This window comes from Glandiceps talaboti, chromosome 22 (genome assembly GCF_964340395.1).
Source record: "Glandiceps talaboti chromosome 22, keGlaTala1.1, whole genome shotgun sequence".
NCBI classification, from domain to species: Eukaryota; Metazoa; Hemichordata; class Enteropneusta; family Spengelidae; genus Glandiceps; species Glandiceps talaboti.
The window spans coordinates 5,605,948-5,617,006 of NC_135570.1; the positions used below are offsets into that span (position 1 = coordinate 5,605,948).

At 35.2% G+C, this 11,059-nt stretch overlaps 2 protein-coding genes across 2 annotated transcripts; one reads left to right on the forward strand and one right to left on the reverse strand.

Moving 5' to 3' along the window:
* Positions 1 to 937: 937 nt before the first annotated feature.
* LOC144452452 (mitotic spindle assembly checkpoint protein MAD2A-like) lies at positions 938 to 5,785 on the reverse strand. Its single transcript, XM_078143550.1, has 4 exons — positions 5,755 to 5,785; positions 3,712 to 3,832; positions 2,336 to 2,439; positions 938 to 1,942 (listed from the first exon to the last, which is right to left on the reverse strand). The coding sequence occupies exons 1-4, from the start codon at positions 5,783 to 5,785 to the stop codon at positions 1,776 to 1,778; spliced, it is 423 nt and encodes a 140-aa protein (XP_077999676.1). The 3' UTR covers positions 938 to 1,775.
* Positions 5,786 to 7,312: 1,527 nt separating this feature from the next.
* On the forward strand, positions 7,313 to 9,774 carry LOC144452295 (netrin receptor DCC-like). Its single transcript, XM_078143364.1, has 4 exons — positions 7,313 to 7,353; positions 7,945 to 8,093; positions 8,966 to 9,265; positions 9,555 to 9,774. Exons 2-4 carry the CDS (start codon positions 7,952 to 7,954, stop codon positions 9,620 to 9,622), a joined length of 510 nt encoding a protein of 169 aa, XP_077999490.1. The 5' UTR covers positions 7,313 to 7,353; positions 7,945 to 7,951; the 3' UTR covers positions 9,623 to 9,774.
* The last annotated feature ends 1,285 nt before the right edge of the window (positions 9,775 to 11,059 follow it).

The window sequence follows — 11,059 nt, forward strand, 5'->3', positions numbered from 1 at the left end:
TGGTGGTTGAAAGTAGACAATAATGTAGGTGAAGTTTCTCAATTAAATGGGTTGAAAAAATGACACGGGTACTTCACTAAAAGTTGCATTCACTGATGAAATGAAATGATTTTATGCAGACATACCAGCCATATTGATTTCGTATGGCGAATCATATCCTGAGTATGTACTTCACTGTTGCTTACATTTTTTTTAAAACATGGGAACATTAGTTGTTTCATAGGAAATGCTACCTAATGGACTGCTAATTGGATGTATCTTGCACACACCCTTTATATTGCAAATCTAACTGTACTGACATGGAGCCTGAAGGAATGATATTACCAACGTTCAATTCTGCCTTTCCTATGGACTTACTAGTATGTACACACACACACACACTGAGATTCATTATTACATTAGCATTCATGTGAATGAAACACTCACACACTCACTTGCGTACAGATATGTAATGTTTGCAGTATTCCACTGCAATGCAAATACATGTAGTAGGAGTGAACACTATGGCAAGTTAATCACAGCGGCAATAATCGAGTACAAAAATGGCTGTTTTGTACTCACTTATTGCACACATATACAGCTGTACTTAAATCTGTGTTTCTCATCACCTATATTTCTTCAATGATGCCCTCTATGGCAAGATTAGGAAATGTTGCGTTACTGATTGTATCATGATGGCGACCACATGAGTGAACTGAGTTATAATTTATTGCTGTAATTGGGGAAATTTAATAAAACAAAAGGCTCAAAGTTTCCTTCTGACTTTAAATTACCATTTCTGAGTCATATGTTAAAGTGCAACTGTGAAATTAAAATATTACCATTATGTATAGTAATATATCTGACTGACTGACTGACTGACTGACTGACTGATTGATACACAAACTGACTGGCCAACTACTGATTGACTGATTGACTGACTGACTGACTGACTAACTGACTGACAGACCCATTATTTTTAAGGTATTACGATGAGAAACACAATTATTTACAGGCACCCTAAGTAAGTACAAATTATCTACTTTGGATCTGGCTTTAAACCATCTTTTAAATGTTCATAGCTTTATGGTTTTTGTTTATGTCATTATGTACTTTTCATCTTTCTGGAGAAAAATTGCCATCATTCTCTCTTAAATTGGAAGGGGGAATACTCCAATACATTAGTATATTGAGGTTATGTTAGTGTCGTAAAAAAAACCCTCACAGAATTTCACTTTTGTATGCATGCTTATCAAAATCATGCAGTCTGAAGTTTTTAGAAATTTAATTAATAGTCCTGTAATTTTATTAACTGGCAGTTTGTAGCATCATTGTTTTGTTTTGTAATATAGTAAATTTAGATTTAGTTAAGTTTCATACAATGTCCTGGGATTGTATGAAACATACATTACAGGCAGTGTGTTGCATTGTTGCTGTGTGTTATAATGTACTATACTGGTAAGGGACAGTCTTGGAATGTCACCTAGGCTCAGGACATGAAATTCTTTGTTATGGGAAGGGGTTTGGTTCGTTTCAATCGCTGAACTTCATTTTTGCACAATCTGTGTTAACATTTCACTGTGGTTTCCATTTAGTATTAAATCAATAACTTGGACAAAGATCAATAAATATGGACAAAAATGACACAATAGAACATCCATCACAAATCCCAACATTGCACTTGTGGAGTTTGGTTAAGGGGGAGAGGGGTCTTGACCTAAATGAAACAATTTCACTTGCTGAGCTTATGTGACATTTTAAGAGTCCCTAAATCATTCATTTGAGTTTGTCACTGATCACTGATCACTTTTGTAGGTTACCATGGCATCCACTTTGTGTATTGTTGTGGTAAATGATCTCAGTTTAACTTCTTGGGCCTGTGGTATGAGTTGGGCACCGGATTCTGTCCACTTTTCAGGTACATCGGCATCTTTGTCTGTGTAGATCAGCAAATCAAACACAACTACAAGAAAAACAATCAAATTTGAATCACAATGATGAAATGATACAAGGGATTGATTTATAATCACAACCAAGTGACATGTCAGTTGCTCTTCAGGAAACATCAGTGTTTGTTATCTATAGCAACACAACATCATCGGTCAAAGGTCCGAATACGTAATCTTTGAGTGGAAGTTTTGTTTCCTTGCTCTGCAATCAGACTTTGTGTAACAATGTTAATTCCGAACTCTGAGCATAAATAAATTACTGCATACAATTCAATGACATACTATACTTGTCAATTTGTCATATGACAGCAGGAGGGCATTGGCTACTACTGATATATCCATCCTCTCATATCATAGTATACAATGCCCTCCTGTGGTCACGGAATAATGATCACAGTATAACTTACTCGCTCCTTCCAAAAGTGGTAAAAATGTAACAGATGCTGTGATTTGTCTGATAACTGCCTTGACTCCTTTGTTGATTTCTTCCTCCACTACTTTTCGAGGTTTGCTGGAATGAGATGAATATATCGTATGAAGAATATGTAAATTCTATTTGTGAATGTGCTACTCATGTAACACATGAAATAACACATTGTTTTCAGACAGGCTGCAGTGATTGGCTTAGATTGTATCACACGGAATGGAGCAGTGACTCAAAGTGACCTCAATTTGCATGTTTGGAAAAACAATGTCATTCCTTCAGCCTTCTGAACAGAAGATGCAAGTTCAACTGTCTTTCAAATTTGTCTTCTGAATGTGTAGCACTTGATATATCATTACAGAATTAACAAAACACATGTTGGGCAATGATAGTAATGATCATATTACATATAAACTTTGTGTTCTAAGCTTGGATCTGCTTCCACTTTCTTACACTACAGAAGGGAATTGATTGATGTCAAGTTTATTGTAAATAGTTTGAATTGTAAATATGATGTCAACGTAGATAATTATATTTCTTTTAGGTATAATGACATCCTAACAACGAAAGTACCTTATTTTAAAACTGATATTCTACTTTAAACAGAATTCATTCTATTTTGAACTCTTTGTCATTTGATATTTCACTTGTCATTATAAACAAGCATTTGAAGAATTTAAATACTCAGATTGCAAATCATTACCATGAGCTACTCATGAACAAGTTTGATCATGAAAATCCCTGTACATGCAGGTGTCAGTCCGTCATTGTACAAAATGTTGTTGAATGTAATTTTATCTTTGTTTCCATTTATTGTGCACTATAACTGTAGTCTTTTTTTTCTATGTATATTTGATTTGGGTCCACATTTATAGGTGTTCATCACCTGTGTGGACTGCCTGACTTTTGTCAAAGTTAAATAAATAACAAAATGAAATAAAAAACATGTTCACCTACACGATTACATTCCCATACACGTATGCATTCTAACGTACAGCTATTAAACAGTTAGACTCTCTCACAGTCCTGGAAGCTTCGCATAAATAGCTAAAACTTGGGTTGTTTTGTATATATCTACTGCATAATTGTACTCATATACTAGTATCCCTGTATCCCTAGCCCTGTACTGTGCGCCCTCATCGATCACATAGAGCTAACAGTGGTAGGAGCTTCACCTAACACATCAACAAAATGTTCGCTCTATGTGATCGATGAGGGCGCACAGTACAGGGCTAGGGATACTAGTATGAGTACAATTATGCAGTAGATATATACAAAACAACCCAAGTTTTAGCTATTTATGCAAAGCTTCGAGGACTGTGAGAGAGTCTATTAAACAGTATGCTACATAATACTTACCTATCCTCTGTCACTGATTTATCACATTCAATATCAAACTGCCATCTTTCTAATACTTCATTGGTGTCTAAGTCAGTCACAACTAACACTAACTTCTGAATGGTCTTCTTTAATAACCACTCTGCAAACAAAATTACAACAAATTTGATTAGAGTTAGGGACTTCTACAATGTCACACAAGATCAATAAACAATGTTTGTTTGTTGGGGGGGGGTCTTCAATGGAGTGCTGAACTTCATTTTCTCACTTCTACTATTTTATTGTGTTTACTATATCTTACTTTGTATCAATCATAGTGGTGTGACCGCTACAATTTCTAATATCATGGTTTACATCATATACTAGTATATATATACATATTAACACAGCAATGTCACACTTATGAATGTTCATTTTGGGGAAGGATTTTTTGGCTGAAACAAAGTTCTGTTATTGTGTGATCATTCCTTATAATTTCTATGCTAACACAGGCTGCTGAAATGTGGCTGGCATTTTTGAGTCATACATTTATTTTCTTTTGACATTATATTGAACTAATTTACAAACAAGAACGGGATACATGGCAATGCATTTTATTAAGAGTTTTTTCAGTGTTATTTAGACCGATTTGATTTCTTTTAGCACACATTTAGGAAGAAACTGAACTGGAACAATACAGTATAAAACTCTCTTTAGATAACATGTGCATCACAATATTTGCAAATACAACTAAAATGACATTCAAATGTAACACTACTAGTATAATGTACTAATACAATATTGAACAGAAAACAAAGACTCAGTTGGTCTGCTGATCATTTTACAAGAGTTATTCAAAGTGTAATTCATTTTGTTAACATAGGACTGTTGTGGACATCAACTGTTCCAGTTCCAGTTCTTTCACTTTCAATTTGGAAATGTCACCATTTCTGACAAGCGCATCCCAGTCATATTCATCAAATTCAGATATGTTTTACAGAGATATGTTTTAAGCATTCCAAAAAAAATCCACAGTTTGTGCAAACACTACTTTATGAAAATGTTTATTGAGACTATATTGGAGTGTTTGCTCATATTGTTTCAGTTCACTACCTCATTCCTGCCATATATCTTTAGGGTAACTTTATATTGAGAGTTATGTCAAAGTTTATTTATTTACCTTTATATTTACAAGTAATAGTATATTCATGCAAAGTTGAAAAGTATGTGCAAAAAACTTATTTTACTTTTTCTCTGTTACTCAGCTTGTGAGATATTGTCTTCTGTTTCACATGTAGCAGACGTTGCCAATATGCTAATTTTAGGAAATATTTAGAATGTGTTATTAAAAGTTTATGTTGAAAATTTAGTCATATCTATAGGATGAAAAATAACCTTGCACAGAAGTTTTTGATACTTGTCAAGTATGTTTTAGTACAGGTGCATCTTTTACATTTTGATGGCAGGCTGAGATGAACCTTTTCCAACTCTTTTTTTTTTAACTTCCAAGAGCTGCAAATGTAAAATGTTGTCTGTCATATTAGTCTGTCATTTAATACTAGTAAGAATTTACATGAAAAAGTTACATATCATTGTGATAACCACAAACCAAAACAGTCATGTCACAAAGAATATTTTCAGTACAGTGTAAAGGTAATTTCACACATTAAATGAACCAAATTTCAGTAGATAGTAGTGTACATGAAAGACACTGGTATTTTCAGACAAAAAATAATCTGTACCACTCAAATCGCCCATTTCAATTTATCATTACATTAACAGTTTATTAAAAGAATATTAAAATATGACTGTTTTTGTTTTTCATTTTACTAACTTGTGAGCAACTGTTGTTTGCAGCTGTTGTTGTTGTTGTTGTTGTTGAAAAAGGAAGACCAACATTTTAAAAGCTTATTTTCCCATGTTTGAAAAGTCATGATCAGATGTCAATTTATTTTCAGGTACCCCCCCCCCCCTACAACCCATAACATTTTTTCAGGTACCCCCCACACACTATCCATATATTTTCAAGTCCCCTCTAAAATCCCCCCCCCCCCAAGTTTTTGTGAAAGCAGCCTAACGGCGAACCGATGTCTAAATCCAAGATGGCATCCGCCATTGTTACACATGTGTTGTACTGCGTACAACGTTGGCTCTATTATCACGTACTGCGTACGTACAGAGTTCTGTCTTCACACACTCACAAGTAATAATAGTTCGAAGTGAACACGAATGAAACTATGTCGTTTACCTGAATATGGACGTGGAACAGCGCATTACTTGCAGCTTTCAGGATACTCGTCTGTTCAACGCAAACGCTCGCAAACGCACTGAGGTTCACGCAGCCGCAATGCTTTCTCACGTGATCCCTTAGTAATAGTACGGGATACCGGGATAACGAGGTAGAATAGTCTCGCTGCTCTTGTTATCAAGGGTGGATCTGTTGACAAATGTCAGTTTCTTTGTAATTGCATTGCTAATGCCAACCCATGTCCATGGCCCAAGTAAATCAAGGCCGATGGTTCTCGAAGCGCAAATCACAAACAAGTCAATATTTCAGATCGGTAGCTAGTTTGAAAGTGTGTGGTGTGTTGTGATGTGGCGCCCCCTATCACTCACTCCAGACACTTTCGTTGAATAATTTCTCATCGCAGATATATATTTATCTTAACTTATCACAAATCCCTCCTAAATTTTATGTTTCTGCAATAAAAACTTTAAAAATATTATTTACTTGGGCCATGGACACCTGTTGCTGTTGACAATGCAAAGAAACTGGCATTTTTCATCTCTTATGTAAGAAGTCGCTTTACCCTACACAGGCTACATACAGTCCCAACTAGCTGCCGGTCTGAAATATTGACTCAGTACCTAGGATCAGGCGCCCTCACTGCCACACATCATCTCTAATCCTGAGGAGTCTTTAAAAATTGTCAAAAAATTATTTATGAGGGGATGAAACACAACATTTCGGGTATCAGATAACACCACAGGCAAGAGAGAAGCAAAACATTAACGTGTATGGTGTTGAAGTGTTAATAGGGGCATTACAAGCTGGGTAATCATCTTTAGTAGTTTTTAAAGGTTTCTTTTGTTCAACGTTTAATACCGAGATTTGCTCTTTGGGAATCCAATAATAAGTATGTTATGCGTACCTCCAATTTCCTGTTTGTAGTAGTACTTCTATTTATCTGCCGACAATAAGCCGAAGTTGTTTGATTAAAATTTAATGTCTTCTAAAGTGTTATTTGTAAAACAGCATGCGTGCACGCGCGCATGCCTCTCCCCCAAGGCTCTAGCTCACCTCTGTGTATGTCCGTCCCCCCCCCCTCTCTCTCTCTCTCTCTCTCTCTCTCTCTCTCTCTCTCTCTCTCTCGCTCACACACACACACACACACACACACACACATCACAAATCGTGTCAATTACCAAAATTTGTCATCTAACATCTAACCACGTAATTGTATTTCATATAGATAATTTTAGGAGAGGAAATTATCAGTCCATCACATAATTATCACGATGAGCATTATATACATGACGAGATGTTAATTATACAGGAAATTGAGAATATTGTTCATCCCACTCAAATAGTGTCGTTACTCAGTAAATACTCAGAGTTTCACCTTACACACATCTATAGCAACATTTGAAGCACAGCACCAACCCAAAGTTAGGACACTCAAGGTATGAACAAACCATTTGAATTACCCCAGCATCTCTCACAGGATATAAATAATAATGTAGAAATGAAGGAATTATAGTTTTACGTGAAATGTTTAGATTTTTTTTTGATATATTCAAGTTTAAGAGGGATGTACAAATCATTTGTTTCTACTGTCTGTACAAATCAGATCTAGATGTTAATTTAACATACAGACATCATCTTTGCAACATGATGTAACTATTCAAAGTATATGGTCCCCTCATCAATTCATACCAGTTGACTAAAAATATTCAATATGAAATTATGCCCTGGTTTCAAACAAACAAACAAACAAACAAACAAACACAAACACACACACACACACAGGTACATCTAGACAAACCCACACACACACACACACACACACACACACACACACACATATATATACATGTACTAGTGATTGAATATTTAAACAATTCTCTGCTACCTAACTAGACAAGTGTTTATATGTATTACATGACTCATGTAGCCATTTAAAACATTCATCACCGCATCGTTTTCTTGAAAAATACATCAGAGGTATATATTATTTTGTCAAAATTTATCATAATTCACATTTGTTTTTGCAGCAATGCAATGAAGCCAGCACTAGTCATTGGTCTCCTTATTGCAACTTTTACCACTCAAAGTGTTGAATGCTATCTATTCACTTTCAAGAATAATCGTTTTACACGAGGACGTCAATCATCAGGGCGTTATTTGGAAATAACAAAAAGAGGTAATTATAGTGATATAATTTAGTTATTTTTACCCTGAACTTAGAAATATATGGTACAAATCTAGTTTCTTATAACAAAACTTCAGTTTTGAAAGATCCTGAAATTTTCTTTCAATAAATATTGCTATTCTGGTTCTGATAGGACCCTGTATATTGCAAATAGTATATTTGTCCCCCAATTCATTTTATTATAAATGATATGTGAATATCATTGGATGTGTTATTTTCCATGTCCTCCATGTTCTTAGGTGTGTCAGAAGTTGGCAAGCAAACATAATTCATTTGGGCCTAAAACCTAGTTTTCACCGCTGACCCTAAACTTTCTTTTACATATTCGAGAAAAAATAAAATAAAATTGTGAAAATTGTGAAGTCTCGCGAGAAATAGTGGATGAGGAAACTGACATAAACTTAAAAAAGATAATATAAAACTGTTCTTCCAATCTGTAATGGCTGTACATCTGATAGGAAGAAACCAATAACACAGAAACCATATGGAAAACAATGGAAAACATAACTACCTGAACTGGACACTCACATATTAAAAATAAATACGGTAAATAAATAAAATAAAAATTCCACATGCCCCACCTATTCTAAAATTGAGTGTAATTGGAAGCACAATTTTTTTTTTTTTTTTTTTTTTTTTGGGGGGGGCCTTAAAGTTTTCTTCTTATCTTAGCACATGACGGAATAGTTCCTACAAATAAACTATATTTAATATACCTACGTACAGATCAGTAACTATTACCTGAGAATTCCTGTTATACTAGTTCTGGTATATCATTGCCAATGTCTTTTTTTCTGACAGCTTCCAAGCATTTAGGGGATGACATTGACATTGACTTCCGTGTTACCCTTGTTCTCATACAGGTGAAACTGAACCTCCACCAAGTGTAAGTTCAGTCCACACTGAAGTTGCATCAAACACAATCACAGTTACTTGGACACGACCCGTGGATACTGACATTGCCGTGGATGGTTACATTATTGGGTATAGTGATGAAGGAGGTGTACCAGATGTCTATACAATCCGAACTGACAGCAATACCTTTACGTACATAATCAACAATTTATCACCCTCCACCAACTACATCATCACCATACGTGCATTCAACTATGCTGGTGAAAGTGCTGCAGTATACCAGGTGGTCCACACAGAATCATCTGCAAGTAAGTTGTATTGGTCAGTCATTCATAAATATGTCAATAATTAGCAAAGAAATGAACCTTCACACTTTTAAGAATACAGATTTGAGGAAGGTCACATTTCAGGCGACAGACTAGGCTTGACCCCCCCCCCCCCCCACCCCACCACCCCAACATAATGAATGTCGAACAAAAAACGAGCTCCATCACTGAATGTACAATACAAAGCCCTATACATGATGACATTTCAAAACTCCTTTCAAATTGATATAATGAATCATCACTTTACTAAATTTTTTTTTCTATATTCCAGTCATTTCTCTCGGAACTCAAGACAAAACCCAACCTGAAATCATAGACGAGGAACAAGGATGTCATTGAATTGAATATGGTGCTTTATTAATGCTAAAAAATATGTAAAAAGTTTGTTATCGTACACAATAACAAACATTTTACATATTTATTAATCTTCTGCAATGTATTACAAACAAGGACTTGGCATATGTTGTTTCACATTGATTTTTCAAGTAGGAAGCCGTGATAAAATTGCTTTATGAATTAAAAATCCAAAATAAATACCAAATCTTCATCCATATGGCTTAGTTGCTTTAATGTAAATGTGTGTCTTTTTCAATACACTAAATGCTAAATTTCAGTTTACTCACACTTCCTTTCAAGTATACTGTCTTCTGTCTTTCAAGCATAAAGAGCCCCATGCAACCCCCCCCCCCCCATTTATTTCATATTCATACAGCAATAAAGTTTACATTAAGTGATTTTACTGGTAGTACTGAAAGTACAATGAAACTGAAAGTGGACAATTGTCTTTTGGGGAAAATAGAATGTCCATTGTCCAATAAGTTAATGAAGGCTGGTGTTACAGGAATAACCCTCTTTGATCAAGGCTGAATTTCTCAGTGTGGGAAAGAATATATACAGACATATATACAGCTCTCCTGTGAGAACTAAATATTACACCTGCATTATTACATATAAAAAACTTATTCACGTTTCTCATTTTTATGTCCTGTGAATAGCGCTATTTTGAAATGTCTTGCCACAGGCGGCATGCTCACCGTAGGTAGGTCAGTCACTTCCGTTTTGCAGTTATTATCGATCAAACCGATTACATCCGTGATAGTACATGCCATATGAGACACGATCCAGCAAAAGTACTGTTGGAAGGTGGAGAGTTGATTGTATGACCGTTGTCATAAGATTGCTTACAATTATTTCGTTTTGAAACACTCAATACAACTAAAATATCTCTAGGTATGTATTTTCAAACAGAAATGACTGCTACCTACCTAAAGTGAGCACACCATCCGTGGTAAAACATTTCGAAATAGATAAAAGATAAAAGGCCATCCACAGTTATAAGGCTCCATCAATCAAATACTTTGTTTGCCCCAAAACCTACCAGGCAGACAGGAAAACAAACAAACACAGAAAAAACCCCACAATGCTGGCATGTCATGTAAAATTCACTCGTCTGATCATTCATTTTCTGTTTGTATCTAAATCTACTAATATAATTAACATAAATTAATTCTAACTGCCCACATATCTTGTATTAGGTGGACTGGACAGGAGTGAAGTAGGAGAGCTAACTAGTTACAAAATTTAAACATGTTCACATGAACTGCTACATGTTCACATGAACTGCTACATGTTCACACAAACTGCTACATGTTCACATGAACTGCTACATGTTCACAAGAACTGCAACATGTTCACATGAACTGCTATACACTATCTTTTAAGCTGCAGTAGCTGCAACTGAAGCATTCTTTACAACTGTTTTGATATGACTAAAAC

Coding starts and splice junctions, on each gene's coding strand:
- LOC144452452 (XM_078143550.1), bottom strand. CDS start 5,785: ATGGCGGATGCCATCTTGGATTTAGACATCG. Junction 3,833..5,754: donor CATCTTGGATTTAGACATCG/GTTCGCCGTTAG, acceptor TTTTGTTTGCAG/AGTGGTTATTAAAGAAGACC. Junction 1,943..2,335: donor ACCACTTTTGGAAGGAGCGA/GTAAGTTATACT, acceptor TTTTTCTTGTAG/TTGTGTTTGATTTGCTGATC.
- LOC144452295 (XM_078143364.1), top strand. CDS start 7,952: ATGAAGCCAGCACTAGTCATTGGTCTCCTTATTGCAACTTTTACCACT. Junction 8,094..8,965: donor TTTGGAAATAACAAAAAGAG/GTAATTATAGTG, acceptor GTTCTCATACAG/GTGAAACTGAACCTCCACCA. Junction 9,266..9,554: donor CCACACAGAATCATCTGCAA/GTAAGTTGTATT, acceptor TCTATATTCCAG/TCATTTCTCTCGGAACTCAA.